At 42.0% G+C, this 16,200-nt stretch overlaps 1 protein-coding gene across 1 annotated transcript in view; it reads left to right on the forward strand.

The window, feature by feature from the left end:
• The window catches only part of LOC121580080 (HEAT repeat-containing protein 6), a 116,745-nt gene that overhangs the window by 19,037 nt on the left and 81,508 nt on the right, over nucleotides 1–16,200 (forward strand). Inside the window, exons 2-4 of the mRNA XM_045212904.1 lie at nucleotides 14,407–14,514; nucleotides 14,831–14,971; nucleotides 15,059–15,174. Of these exons, the coding sequence (XP_045068839.1) occupies nucleotides 14,407–14,514; nucleotides 14,831–14,971; nucleotides 15,059–15,174 (365 nt within the window). The remainder of the gene's footprint in view (nucleotides 1–14,406; nucleotides 14,515–14,830; nucleotides 14,972–15,058; nucleotides 15,175–16,200) is intronic.

Below are 16,200 nucleotides of genomic sequence, written 5' to 3' on the forward strand. Positions count from 1 at the left end.
TTACAAATAACGCGGAAAAACACACATAATAGTACAATTGGTTAGAGGGCTGTAAAACGGCAGCCATCTTCTCCGGCGCTGTTGATACAAGCCTCTCTATATATATACACTCTGTTACAAGCCTCTCTCTATATATACACTCTGATACAAGCCTCTCTCTATATATACACTCTGATACAAGTCTCTCTCTATATATACACTCTGTTACCAGTCTCTCTCTATATATACACTCTGTTACAAGCCCCTCTCTACATATACACTCTGTTACAAGCCTCTCTCTCTATATATACACTCTGTTACAAGCCTCTCTCTATATATACACTCTGTTACAAGTCTCTCTCTATATACACTCTGTTACAAGTCTCTCTCTATATATACACTCTGTTACAAGCCTCTCTCTATATATACACTCTGTTACAAGCCTCTCTCTACATATACACTCTGATACAAGTCTCTCTCTATATATACACTCTGTTACAAGTCTCTCTCTATATATACACTCTGTTAAAAGCCTCTCTCTATATATACACTCTGTTACAAGCCTCTCTCTATATATACACTCTGTTAACAGTCTCTCTCTATATATACACTCTGTTACAAGCCTCTCTCTACATATACACTCTGTTACAAGCCTCTCTCTACATATACACTCTGTTACAAGCCTCTCTATATATACACTCTGTTACAAGCCTCTCTATATATACACTCTGTTACAAGCCTCTCTATATATACACTCTGTTACAAGCCTCTCTATATATACACTCTGTTACAAGCCTCTCTCTATATACACTCTGTTACAAGCCTCTCTCTATATATACACTCTGTTACAAGCCTCTCTCTATATATACACTCTGATACAAGCCTCTCTCTATATATACACTCTGTTACAAGCCTCTCTCTATATATACACTCTGTTACAAGCCTCTCTCTATATATACACTCTGATACAAGCCTCTCTATATATATACACTCTGTTACAAGCCTCTCTCTATATATACACTCTGATACAAGCCTCTCTCTATATATACACTCTGATACAAGTCTCTCTCTATATATACACTCTGTTACCAGTCTCTCTCTATATATACACTCTGTTACAAGCCCCTCTCTACATATACACTCTGTTACAAGCCTCTCTCTCTATATATACACTCTGTTACAAGCCTCTCTCTATATATACACTCTGTTACAAGTCTCTCTCTATATACACTCTGTTACAAGTCTCTCTCTATATATACACTCTGTTACAAGCCTCTCTCTATATATACACTCTGTTACAAGCCTCTCTCTACATATACACTCTGATACAAGTCTCTCTCTATATATACACTCTGTTACAAGTCTCTCTATATATACACTCTGTTACAAGCCTCTCTCTATATATACACTCTGTTACAAGTCTCTCTCTATATATACACTCTGTTACAAGTCTCTCTCTACATATACACTCTGTTACAAGCCTCTCTCTACATATACACTCTGATACAAGTCTCGCTCTATATATACACTCTGTTACAAGTCTCTCTATATATACACTCTGTTACAAGCCTCTCTCTATATATACACTCTGTTACAAGTCTCTCTCTATATATACACTCTGTTACAAGCCTCTCTCTACATATACACTCTGATACAAGTCTCTCTCTATATATACACTCTGTTACAAGCCTCTCTCTATATATACACTCTGATACAAGTCTCTCTCTATATATACACTCTGATACAAGTCTCTCTCTATATATACACTCTGTTACAAGCCTCTCTCTATATATACACTCTGTTACAAGTATCTCTCTATATATACACTCTGTTACAAGCCTCTCTCTATATATACACTCTGTTACAAGTCTCTCTCTATATATACACTCTGTTACAAGTCTCTCTCATATATATACACTCTGTTACAAGTCTCTCTCTATATATACACTCTGTTACAAGTCTCTCTCTATATATACACTCTGTTACAAGCCTCTCTCTATATATACACTCTGTTACAAGTCTCTCTCTATATATACACTCTGATACAAGTCTCTCTATATATACACTCTGTTACAAGCCTCTCTCTATATATACACTCTGTTACAAGTCTCTCTCTATATATATACACTCTGTTACAAGCCTCTCTCTATATATACACTCTGATACAAGTCTCTCTATATATACACTCTGTTACAAGCCTCTCTCTATATATACACTCTGTTACAAGTCTCTCTCTATATATATACACTCTGTTACAAGTCTCTCTCTATATATATATACACTCTGTTACAAGCCTCTCTCTATATATACACTCTGTTACAAGCCTCTCTCTATATATACACTCTGTTACAAGCCTCTCTCTATATATACACTCTGTTACAAGCCTCTCTATATATATACACTCTGTTACAAGCCTCTCTCTATATATACACTCTGTTACAAGCCTCTCTCTATATATACACTCTGTTACAAGCCTCTCTCTATATATACACTCTGTTACAAGCCTCTCTCTATATATACACTCTGTTACAAGCCTCTCTCTATATATACACTCTGATACAAGTCTCTCTCTATATATACACTCTGTTACCAGTCTCTCTCTATATATACACTCTGTTACCAGTCTCTCTCTATATATACACTCTGTTACAAGCCTCTCTCTATATATACACTCTGTTACAAGTCTCTCTCTATATATACACTCTGTTACCAGTCTCTCTATATATACACTCTGTTACAAGCCTCTCTCTATATATACACTCTGTTACCAGTCTCTCTCTATATATACACTCTGTTACAAGCCTCTCTCTATATATACACTCTGTTACAAGCCTCTCTCTATATATACACTCTGATACAAGCCTCTCTCTATATATACACTCTGTTACAAGTCTCTCTCTATATATACACTCTGTTACAAGTCTCTCTCTATATATACACTCTGTTACAAGCCCCTCTCTACATATACACTCTGTTACAAGCCTCTCTCTCTACATATACACTCTGATACAAGTCTCTCTCTATATATACACTCTGTTACAAGCCTCTCTCTATATATACACTCTGATACAAGTCTCTCTATATATACACTCTGATACAAGTCTCTCTCTATATATACACTCTGTTACAAGCCTCTCTCTATATATACACTCTGTTACAAGTTTCTCTATATATATACACTCTGTTACAAGCCTCTCTCTATATATACACTCTGTTACAAGTCTCTCTCTATATATACACTCTGATACAAGTCTCTCTCTATATACACTCTGTTACAAGCCTCTCTCTATATATACACTCTGTTACAAGTCTCTCTCTATATATATATACACTCTGTTACAAGCCTCTCTCTATATATATATACACTCTGTTACAAGTCTCTCTCTATATATACACTCTGTTACAAGCCTCTCTCTATATATACACTCTGATACAAGTCTCTGTCTATATATATACACTCTGTTACAAGTCTCTCTATATATATATACACTCTGTTACAAGTCTCTCTCTATATATACACTCTGTTACAAGCCTCTCTCTATATATACACTCTGATACAAGTCTCTCTCTATATATATACACTCTGTTACAAGCCTCTCTCTATATATATACACTCTGTTACAAGTCTCTCTCTATATATACACTCTGTTACAAGCCTCTCTCTATATATACACTCTGATACAAGTCTCTCTCTATATATACACTCTGTTACAAGCCTCTCTCTATATATACACTCTGTTACAAGTCTCTCTCTATATATACACTCTGTTACAAGTCTCTCTCTATATATACACTCTGATACAAGTCTCTCTCTATATATACACTCTGTTACAAGTCTCTCTCTATATATATACACTCTGTTACAAGCCTCTCTCTATATATACACTCTGATACAAGTCTCTCTATATATACACTCTGTTACAAGCCTCTCTCTATATATACACTCTGTTACAAGTCTCTCTCTATATATATACACTCTGTTACAAGTCTCTCTATATATATATACACTCTGTTACAAGCCTCTCTCTATATATACACTCTGTTACAAGCCTCTCTCTATATATACACTCTGTTACAAGCCTCTCTCTATATATACACTCTGTTACAAGCCTCTCTATATATACACTCTGTTACAAGTCTCTCTCTATATATACACTCTGTTACAAGCCTCTCTCTATATATACACTCTGTTACCAGTCTCTCTATATATATACACTCTGTTACAAGCCTCTCTCTATATATACACTCTGTTACAAGTCTCTCTCTATATATACACTCTGTTACAAGCCTCTCTCTATATATACACTCTGTTACAAGTCTCTCTCTATATATATATATACACTCTGTTACAAGTCTCTCTCTATATATATACACTCTGTTACCAGTCTCTCTCTATATATACACTCTGTTACAAGCCTCTCTCTATATATACACTCTGTTACAAGTCTCTCTCTATATATACACTCTGTTACAAGCCTCTCTCTATATATACACTCTGTTACAAGTCTCTCTCTATATATACACTCTGTTACAAGTCTCTCTCTATATATACACTCTGTTACAAGCCTCTCTCTATATATACACTCTGATACAAGCCTCTCTCTATATATACACTCTGTTACCAGTCTCTCTCTATATATACACTCTGTTACCAGTCTCTCTCTATATATACACTCTGATACAAGCCTCTCTCTATATATACACTCTGTTACAAGCCTCTCTCTATATATACACTCTGTTACAAGTCTCTCTCTATATATACACTCTGTTACAAGCCTCTCTCTATATATACACTCTGTTACAAGTCTCTCTCTATATATACACTCTGTTACAAGCCTCTCTCTATATATACACTCTGTTACCAGTCTCTCTCTATATATACACTCTGTTACAAGCCTCTCTCTACATATACACTCTGATACAAGTCTCTCTCTATATATACACTCTGATACAAGTCTCTCTCTATATACACTCTGTTACAAGCCTCTCTCTATATATATATACACTCTGTTACAAGTCTCTCTCTATATATATACACTCTGTTACAAGTCTCTCTCTATATATACACTCTGTTACAAGCCTCTCTCTATATATACACTCTGATACAAGTCTCTCTCTATATATATACACTCTGTTACAAGCCTCTCTCTATATATATACACTCTGTTACAAGTCTCTCTCTATATATACACTCTGTTACAAGCCTCTCTCTATATATACACTCTGATACAAGTCTCTCTCTATATATACACTCTGTTACAAGCCTCTCTCTATATATACACTCTGTTACAAGTCTCTCTATATATACACTCTGTTACAAGTCTCTCTCTATATATACACTCTGATACAAGTCTCTCTCTATATATACACTCTGTTACAAGTCTCTCTCTATATATATACACTCTGTTACAAGCCTCTCTCTATATATACACTCTGTTACAAGCCTCTCTCTATATATACACTCTGTTACAAGCCTCTCTCTATATATACACTCTGTTACAAGCCTCTCTCTATATATACACTCTGTTACAAGCCTCTTTATATATACACTCTGTTACAAGTCTCTCTCTATATATACACTCTGTTACAAGCCTCTCTCTATATATACACTCTTTTACCAGTCTCTCTATATATACACTCTGTTACAAGCCTCTCTCTATATATACACTCTGTTACAAGTCTCTCTCTATATATATACACTCTGTTACAAGTCTCTCTCTATATATATACACTCTGTTACAAGCCTCTCTCTATATATACACTCTGTTACAAGCCTCTCTCTATATATACACTCTGTTACAAGCCTCTCTCTATATATACACTCTGTTACAAGTCTCTCTCTATATATACACTGTTACAAGCCTCTCTCTATATATACACTCTGTTACAAGTCTCTCTCTATATATATACACTCTGTTACAAGTCTCTCTCTATATATATATACACTCTGTTACCAGTCTCTCTCTATATATACACTCTGTTACAAGCCTCTCTCTATATATACACTCTGTTACAAGTCTCTCTCTATATATACACTCTGTTACAAGCCTCTCTCTATATATACACTCTGTTACAAGTCTCTCTCTATATATACACTCTGTTACAAGTCTCTCTCTATATATACACTCTGTTACAAGCCTCTCTCTATATATACACTCTGATACAAGCCTCTCTCTATATATACACTCTGTTACCAGTCTCTCTCTATATATACACTCTGATACAAGCCTCTCTCTATATATACACTCTGTTACAAGCCTCTCTCTATATATACACTCTGTTACAAGTCTCTCTCTATATATACACTCTGTTACAAGCCTCTCTCTATATATACACTCTGTTACAAGCCTCTCTCTATATATACACTCTGTTACAAGTCTCTCTCTATATATACACTCTGTCGCTTGTAAAAGTCGTGCTATAAATTCTCAGACAACACAAAAATTCATTGATGCCCTTCCAGACTCCTTCTGCCTACCCAAGGACGTCAGAGGACAAAAATCAGTTAACCACTTAACTGAGGAACTCAATTTAACCTTGCGCAATACCCTAGATGCAGTTGCACCCCTAAAAAACGAAAAACATTTGTCATAAGAAACTAGCTCCCTGGTATACAGAAAATACCCGAAGCTTTGAAGCAAGCTTCCAGGAAATTGGAACGGAAATGGCGCCACACCAAACTGGAAGTCTTCCGACTAGCTTGGAAAGACAGTACCGTGCAGTACCGAAGAGCCCTCACTGCTGCTCGATCATCCTACTTTTCCAAATTAATCGAGGAAAATAAGAACAATCCAAAATTTCTTTTGATACTGTTGCAAAGCTAACTAAAAGCAGCATTCCCCAAGAGAGGATGGTTTTCACTTCAGCAGTGATAAATTCATGAACTTCTTTGAGGAAAAGATCATGACCATTAGAAAGCAAATTACGGACTCCTCTTTGAATCTGCGTATTCCTCCAGGGCTTAGCTGTCCTGGATCTGCGACACTCTGCGAGGGCCTGGGATCGGGAGAGACACTTAAGTGTTTTAGTACTATATCTCTTGACACAATGATGAAAATAATCATGGCCTCTAAACCTTCAAGCTGCATACTGGATCCTATTCCTACTAAACTGCTGAAGGAGCTGCTTCCTGTGCTTGGCCCTCCTATGTTGAACATAATAAACAGCTCTCTATCCACCGGATGTGTACCAAACTCACTAAAAGTGGCAGTGATAAAGCCTCTCTTGAAAAAGCCAAACCTTGACCCGGAAAATATAAAAAACTATCGGCCTATATCGAATCTTCCATTCCTCTCAAAAATTTTAGAAAAAGCTGTTGCGCAGCAACTCACTGCCTTTCTGAAGACAAACAATGTATACGAAATGCTTCAGTCTGGTTTTAGACCCCATCATAGCACTGAGACTGCACTTGTGAAGGTGGTAAATGACCTTTTAATGGCGTCAGACCGAGGCTCTGCATCTGTCCTCGTGCTACTAGACCTTAGTGCTGCCTTTGACACCATCGATCACCACATTCTTTTGGAGAGACTGGAAACCCAAATTGGTCTACACGGACAAGTTCTGGCCTGGTTTAGATCCTACCTGTCGGAAAGATATCAGTTTGTCTCTGTGAATGGTCTGTCCTCCGACAAATCAACTGTACATTTCGGTGTTCCTCAAGGTTCCGTTTTAGGACCACTATTGTTTTCACTATATATTTTACCTCTTGGGGATGTTATTCGAAAACATAATGTTAACTTTCACTGCTATGCGGATGACACACAGCTGTACATTTCAATGAAACATGGTGAAGCCCCAAAATTGCCCTCGCTAGAAGCCTGTGTTTCAGACATAAGGAAGTGGATGGCTGAAAACTTTTTACTTTTAAACTCGGACAAAACAGAGATGCTTGTTCTAGGTCCCAAGAAACAAAGAGATCTTCTGTTAAATCTGACAATTAATCTTGATGGTTGTAAAGTCGTCTCAAATAAAACTGTGAAGGACCTAGGCGTTACTCTTGACCCTGATCTCTCTTTTTGACGAACATATCAAGACTGTTTCAAGGACAGCTTTTTTCCATCTACGTAACATTGCAAAAATCAGAAATTTTCTGTCCAAAAATGATGCAGAAAAATTGATCCATGCATTTGTTACTTCTAGATTGGACTACTGCAATGCTCTATTTTCCGGCTACCCGGATAAAGCACTAAATAAACTTCAGTTAGTGCTAAATACGGCTGCTAGAATCCTGACTAGAACCAAGAAATTTGATCATATTACTCCAGTGCTAGCTTCCCTACACTGGCTTCCTGTTAAGGCAAGGGCTGATTTCAAGGTTTTACTGTTAACCTATAAAGCGTTACATGGGCTTGCTCCTACCTATCTTTCCGAGTTGGTCCTGCCGTACATACCAATACGTACGCTACGGTCACAAGACGCAGGCCTCCTAATTGTCCCTAGAATTTCTAAGCAAACAGCGGGAGGCAGGGCTTTCTCCTATAGATCTCCATTTTTATGGAACAGTCTGCCTACCCATGTGAGAGACGCAGACTCGGTCTCAACCTTTAAGTCTTTACTGAAGACTTATCTCTTCAGTAGGTCATATGATTGAGTGTAGTCTGGCCCAGGAGTGTGAAGGTGAACGGAAAGGCTGGAGCAACGAACAGCCCTTGCTGTCTCTGCCAGGCCGGTTCCCCTCTCCACTGGGGTTCTCTGCCTCTAACCCTGTTGCAGGGGCTGAGTCACTGGCTTGCTGGTGCTCTTTCATGCCGTCCCTGGGAGGGGTGCGTCACTTGAGTGGGTTGAGTTACTGACGTGATCTTCCTGTCTGGGTTGGCGCCCCCCCTTGGTTTGTGCTGTGGTGGAGACCTCTGTGGGCTATACTGGCCTTGTCTCAGGATTGTAAGTTGGTGGTTGGGGATATCCCTCTAGTGGTGCGGGGGCTGTGCTTTGGCGGAGTGGGTGGGGTTATATCCTTCCTGTTTGGCCCTGTCCGGGGGTTTCTTCGGATGGGGCCACAGTGTCTCCGGACCGCTCCTGTCTCAGCCTCCAGTATTTATGCTGCAGTAGTTTATGTGTCGGGGGGCTGGGGTTAGTTGGTTATACCTGGAGTACTTCTCCTGTCTTATCCAGTGTCCTGTGTGAATTTAAGTATGCTCTCTCTAATTCTCTCGTTCTCTCTTTCTCTCTGAGAACCTGAGCCCTAGGACCATACGTCAGGACTACCGGGCATGATGACACCTTGCTGTCCCCAGTCCGCCTGGCCTTGCTGCTATTCCAGTTTCAACTGTTCTGCCTGCGGCTACGAAACCCCCTACCTGTCCCAGACCTGCTGTTTTCAACTCTAAATGATCGGCTATGAAAAGCCAACTGAGAGACCTGAGCCCTAGGACCATACGTCGGGACTACCGGCCGTGGTGACTCCTTGCTGTCCCCAGTCCGCTCTGGCCTTGCTGCTATTCCAGTTTAAACTGTTCTGCCTGCGGTTATGGAACCCCTACCTGTCCCAGACCTGCTGTTTTAAACTCTAATGATCGGCTATGAAAAGCCAACTGAGATTTATTCCTGATTATTATTTGACCATGCTTGTCACTTATGAACATTTTTGAACATCTTGGCATGGTTCTGTTATAATCTCCACCCGGCACAGCCAGAAGAGGACTGGCCACCCTCATAGCCTGGTTCCTCTCTAGGTTTCTTCCTAGGTTTTGCCTTTCTAGGGAGTTTTTCCTAGCCACCGTGCTTCTACACCTGCATTACTAGCTGTTTGGGGTTTTAGGCTGGGTTTCTGTACAGCACTTCGAGATATTAGCTGATGTAAGAAGGGCTATATAAAATAAAATTGATTGATTGATTGATTACAAGCCTCTCTCTATATATACACTCTGTTACCAGTCTCTCTCTATATATACACTCTGTTACAAGTCTCTCTCTCTATATATACACTCTGTTACAAGCCTCTCTCTATATATACACTCTGTTACAAGCCTCTCTCTATATATACACTCTGTTACCAGTCTCTCTCTATATATATACACTCTGTTACAAGCCTCTCTCTACATATACACTCTGATACAAGCCTCTCTCTATATATACACTCTGTTACAAGTCTCTCTCTATATATACACTCTGTTACAAGCCTCTCTCTATATATACACTCTGTTACCAGTCTCTCTCTATATATACACTCTGTTACAAGTCTCTCTCTCTATATATACACTCTGTTACAAGCCTCTCTCTATATATACACTCTGTTACAAGCCTCTCTCTATATATACACTCTGTTACCAGTCTCTCTCTATATATATACACTCTGTTACAAGCCTCTCTCTACATATACACTCTGTTACAAGTCTCTCCACGAACATCTGGTAACCCTCCATGGGCACTCCCATTCTTTGATGTTGTTACCCTTTACCCCAAGTCACTATATCCTGTCCATCAATTATTCTAAGATCAACCTCAGTAATCTCCTTTGACATAACGGAGTGTAGACTCTGTGGCAGCAAACCGCTTATCCACTAACTCTCCCCTGGTCCACACAATACTATGACATGACATCATTACACCCATAGATATGGCTGAATGAACCAGACGGGTTTTAGGACTACAAGCCAGGGTTAGATGAATCTCGCCGTGTAGGAAGGTTTCCATTAGGAAAATTATCAGCTGGACAACGTGACCGGGAAGATTTTAATTTACAGGCCATTTACTGGACCCATATCAAATCAAATTTTATTGGCCACACGCGCCGAATACAACAGGTGTAGACATTACAGTGAAATGCTTACTTACAGCTCTTAACCAACAATGCATTTATTTTTTTATAAAAAAGTGTTGAGAAAAAAAGAGCAGAAGTAAAATAAAATAACAGTATGGAGGCTATATATACAGGGGGGTACCGGTGCAGAGTCAATGTGCGGGGGCACCGGCTAGTTGAGGTAGTTGAAGTAATATGTACATGTGGGTAGAGTTAAAGTGACTATGCATAAATAATTAACAGAGTAGCAGCAGCGTAAAAAGATGGGGTGGGGGGGGCAGTGCAAATAGTCTGGGTAGCCATGATTAGCTGTTCAGGAGTCTTATGGCTTGGGGGTAGAAGCTGTTGAGAAGTCTTCTGGACCTAGACTTGGCACTCCGGTACCGCTTGCCGTGCGGTAGCAGAGAGAACAGTCTATGACTAGGGTGGCTGGAGTCTCTGACACCGCCTGGTATAGAGGTCCTGGATGGCAGGAAGCTTGGCCCCAGTGATGTACTGGGCCGTACGCACTACCCTCTGTAGTGCCTTGCGGTCGGAGGCCGAGCAGTTGCCATACCAGGCGGTGATGCAACCGGATGGTGCATCTGTATAATGTTTTGATGATCTGAGGACCCATGCCAAATCTTTTCAGTCTCCTGAGGGGGAATAGGCTTTGTCGTGCCCTCTTCACGACTGTCTTAGTGTGTTTGGACTATGATAGTTTGTTGGTGATGTGGACACCAAGGAACTCGATGAGAATGGGGGCGTGCTCAGTCCTCTTTTTTTCCCCTGTAGTCCACAATCATCTCCTTTGTCTTGGTCACGTTGAGGGAGAGGTTGTTATCCTGGCACCACACGGCCAGGTCTCTGACCTCCTCCCTGTTGTGTCGTCGGCAAACTTAATGATGGTGTTGGAGTCGTGCCTGGCCATGCAGTCATGGGTGAACGGGGAGTACAGAAGGGGACTGACCACGCACCCCTGAGGGGCCCCCGTGTTGAGGATCAGCGTGGCGGATGTGTTGTTACCTACCCTTACCACCTGGGGGCGGCCCGTCAGGATCCAGTTGCAGAGGGAGGTGTTTAGTCCCAGGATCCTTAGCTTAGTGATGAGCTTTTTTTGTTGTTGTTGTCATTTAGCAGACGCTCTTATCCAGAGCGACTTACAGGAGCAATTAGGGTTAAGTGCCTTGCTCAAGGGCACATCGACAGATTTTTCACCTAGTCGGCTCGGGGATTAGAACCAGCGACCTTTCGGTTATTGGCACAACGCTCTTAACCACTAAGCTACCTGCCCCCCTAGTCAATGAATAGCATTCTGGTGTTCCTCTTTTCCAGGTGGGAAAGGGCAGTGTGGAGTACAATAGAGATTGCATCATCTGTGGATCTGTTGGAGCGGTATGCAAATTGGAATGGGTCTAGGGTTTTTGGGATAATGGTGTTAATGTGAGCCATGACCAGCCTTTCAAAGCACTTCATGGCTACAGACGTCAGTGCTACGGGTCAGTAGTCATTTAGGCAGGTTATCTTAGAGTCCTTGGGCACAGGGACTATGGTGGTCTGCATGAAACATGTAGGTATTACAGACTCAGTCAGGGACATGTTGAAAATGTCAGTGAAGACACTTGCCAGTTGGTCAGCACATGCTTGGAGTACACGTCCTGGTAATCTGTCTGGCCCTGCGGCCTTGTGAATGTTTTTTCCTCTGGTTGCACATTTAACATGCTGGTAGAAATGAGGTAGAACGGATTTAAGTTTCCCTGCATTAAAGTCCCCGGCCACTAGGAGCGCCGCCTCTGGATGAGCGTTTTCCTGTTGACTTATGTCCTTATACAGCTCATTCAGGGCAATCTTAATGCCGTATGCATTGGGTGCATTACCCATTAGGCTGTTCACCCATGGTGCTCAGGATGACAAATCACATGTAGTTTATGGTAATGCATCTTAACAGAACATGCAACTCATGTAGTAATGAAGCAGCCAATAAAACGTCATTTTCAAACGTTTGCCAAAATGCAATTAGCTGGAAACCACCGTTCTAAACAGCGAACCTGATAGTGGTTCCATATGTGACAGAGATGAAAACCTCTGTTAGAAACTTAGAGGGGGAATCTAAAGATGCAACAACTAGGATGTGACCAGGATTGTGCCTTTTGCTTCTGGACAACGAAAGAAAGTTGATATGAAAACAACAACAGTAGAGAAATGGCATAGCGGGGGGTCTAATAGGGAAGTACATGGAAATAAACGCCCAAATTATATTAAATAATTACAACTTTCTATCAAATCATTCCAAATACTTCAACAGAAAACCACAGAGGAATTGAGGATCATTAGCTTCTTTAAAAAAATAGCTGTGGATGGTTTCAAATCACTTTTCCTATTGGGGAAGCCTCCCAGGCTTGAGCCACGTGCCCTGTTCAAAGCCCACGGCGAAGACTGCTCACAACAAAAGTGACGTAATTAAGCACGTGACGTAATTAGTAGGATTCTATTTTTTCCTTGCAAAAGTGATTTGTTTTTGTTAACCCATTATCTGACTTCCCAATGGAAAAATAGTTAGGAAATTCAAACATTTATTTTATGGGAAAGAGATGTATGTTTCTGGACGATGCACCACGTTGCCTTGTTGACAAAATGACTGAGCGGCACAGATTACTGTTAGATTTGAGAATGGTGCTCCTCCCCTCGATTACGTGACAGATGTTTGCCAGTGCTCCGCATAATTGATGGGAACAGGTGAGCGTCATCACATACGGTACATTGGGGTGGACCCACCTGTCTTAATCAGTGAGATAAGTTTTGAAATGGAAAACATGACGGCGTATACATTGTTGGATTACTTCATGGAGTGAAACATTTATTTATTTTAATAACGGAGCATTTTCTAAACTAAAACGCACCACCTGCAACTGGACTTTTTAAAATATACGTTCTCGATTTAGCCGAATCGAGAACGAAGATGGTATCGCCAATACCAGGTTAGTTGAAAAATCTCTGCTGACGTTTTGTATAGGTAAACCTGTAACTCCCAGTAATGATTCCAAACATCACATTATCTGGTGTAACAATCTGTAGCTGACGCACCGAAGTAGTCACAAAACGTGTCGATTACTTCAGTTGTTTAAGCAACGCTACGCACATTTACATAGAGAAAAAAACTAAATGTCCCTTGTCTGTCACAAATGTTGAAAAGTAGGAAAGTATTATTAAACCGACTTCAAAACGCAGGTCTGTGTGTGTGGCAATCAAGATATTTTAGCTCCTGACCGAAGGCACGTGCACAAGACGGAGAGGCATGCATGCATACGAACAGGTGGTTACAGGGTTTTGTGCATGTGCCAGGTGATAGGAATTTCAACTTCAGTACTGGCGCTTTAAAGAGTCGGCTAAACAATATTTTCCTTTGGAAATGTTGTCTCAAATGTCGAGCAGCTGAATGACGAACCGCACAGACAACCGGTGGAGTAAGTTTTTAAATGTAAAATTATTCAACATTCTGGCTTGCAAGGAACATTCTGCAGTGCTTTGTTTGACTGTATACCAATAATTGTTCAGTCTGATTATTGGAACTCCCTGTAGGCCACGCCTCCACCAATCCCATGCTGTTAGACTTTAGGAAGTAGTGAACAAGGGTACACTTCAGGAGAAAGGAGATGTTATTGGGACGCACCCCTTCTGCTTACTGGTTGTCTGTGGTTGTCTGTTGACAGGAAGTGTGCGCGCTGCTCATCCACGTGACCCGCCTGGTTCCTCTCAGCCAGGAACACCTGGTCATCAAGCTATGTCAGCTCACACACCACCTCCTCAACCAGCTACAGGTACCGCTCACACACCACCAGGTACCGCTCACACACCACCAGGTACCGCTCACACACCACCAGGTACCGCCCACACACCACCAGGTACCACCCACACACCACCCCCTCAACCAGGTACCACCCACACACCACCCCCTCAACCAGGTACCACCCACACACCACCCCCTCAACCAGGTACCACCCACACACCACCCCCTCAACCAGGTACCACCCACACACCACCCCCTCAACCAGGTACCACCCACCCCTACTCTCTGTAACCGTGTGTGTGTGTGTGTGTGTGTGTGTGTGTGTGTGTGTGTGTGTGTGTGTGTAGGTGATAGTGGACGAGCAGACGCTGGATGTGTGTGTGTGTTACGTGGTCCGTGCGCTGGGCGTGTGTAGCCCCTGGACTCACAGTGAGGTGCTGCAGGCTTTGTCTACTCTGATCTATGGAAACGGACCTCGCTGCAACCGGGTAGGTGGGGTGGGGGGGTGAGGGTGAGGCGGCGGGGGGGTGTGAGGGTGAGGTGTGTGTGACATGCATGTTCTCTCTGTGTTGCAGCACCTGAGTGAGTTGCTTGGTGATGGTGGAGTACTGCGTCTCTATAGCGACCCGTCTCAGCCAGACATGGAGCTGCGCCGTGCTGCGCTCACCTGTATGGCTAACATCTGTCTGGGGTAGGATGCACCATACCATACCCCACCAAACCCCCCCATACCCCACCAAACCACCCCCCCCCATTACCCCACCATAACATACCATACCCCACCATAACATAACATACCCCACCAAACCACCCCCCCATTACCCCACCATAACATACCATACCCCACCATAACATAACATACCCCACCAAACCACCCCCCATTACCCCACCATAACATACCATACCCCACCATAACATAACATTCCCCACCAAACCCCCCCCCATTACCCCACCATAACATACCATACCCCACCATAACATAACATACCCCACCAAACCACCCCCCCATTACCCCACCATAACATACCATACCCCACCAAACCATACCATACCATACCAAACCATACCCCACCATACCATACCCCACCATAACATAACATACCCCACCAAACCACCCCCCATTACCCCACCATAACATACCATACCCCACCATACCATACCATACCATACCATACCATACCATACCATACCCCACCATACCATACCATACCATACCATACCCCACCATACCATACCATACCATACCACCCCCCCCCATTACCCCACCATAACATACCATACCCCACCATAACATACCATACCCCACCATACCATACCATACCATACCATACCATACCATACCCCACCATACCATACCATACCCCACCATAACATACCATACCCCACCAAACCATACCATACCATACCAAACCATACCCCACCAAACCATACCCCACCATACCCCACCATAACATAACATACCCCACCAAACCACCCCCCCATTACCCCACCATAACATACCATACCCCACCATAACATACCATACCATACCCCACCAAACCATACCATACCCCACCATACCACACCACACCACACCACACCCCACCATACCATACCATACCATACCCCACCCCACCATACCATACCATACCCCACCATACCATACCCCACCATACCATACCATACCCCACCATACCACACCATACCATACCATACCATACCATATCATACCATACCA

The sequence above is a fragment of the Coregonus clupeaformis genome, unplaced genomic scaffold (genome assembly GCF_020615455.1).
Source record: "Coregonus clupeaformis isolate EN_2021a unplaced genomic scaffold, ASM2061545v1 scaf0063, whole genome shotgun sequence".
Classification (NCBI taxonomy): Eukaryota; Metazoa; Chordata; class Actinopteri; order Salmoniformes; family Salmonidae; genus Coregonus; species Coregonus clupeaformis.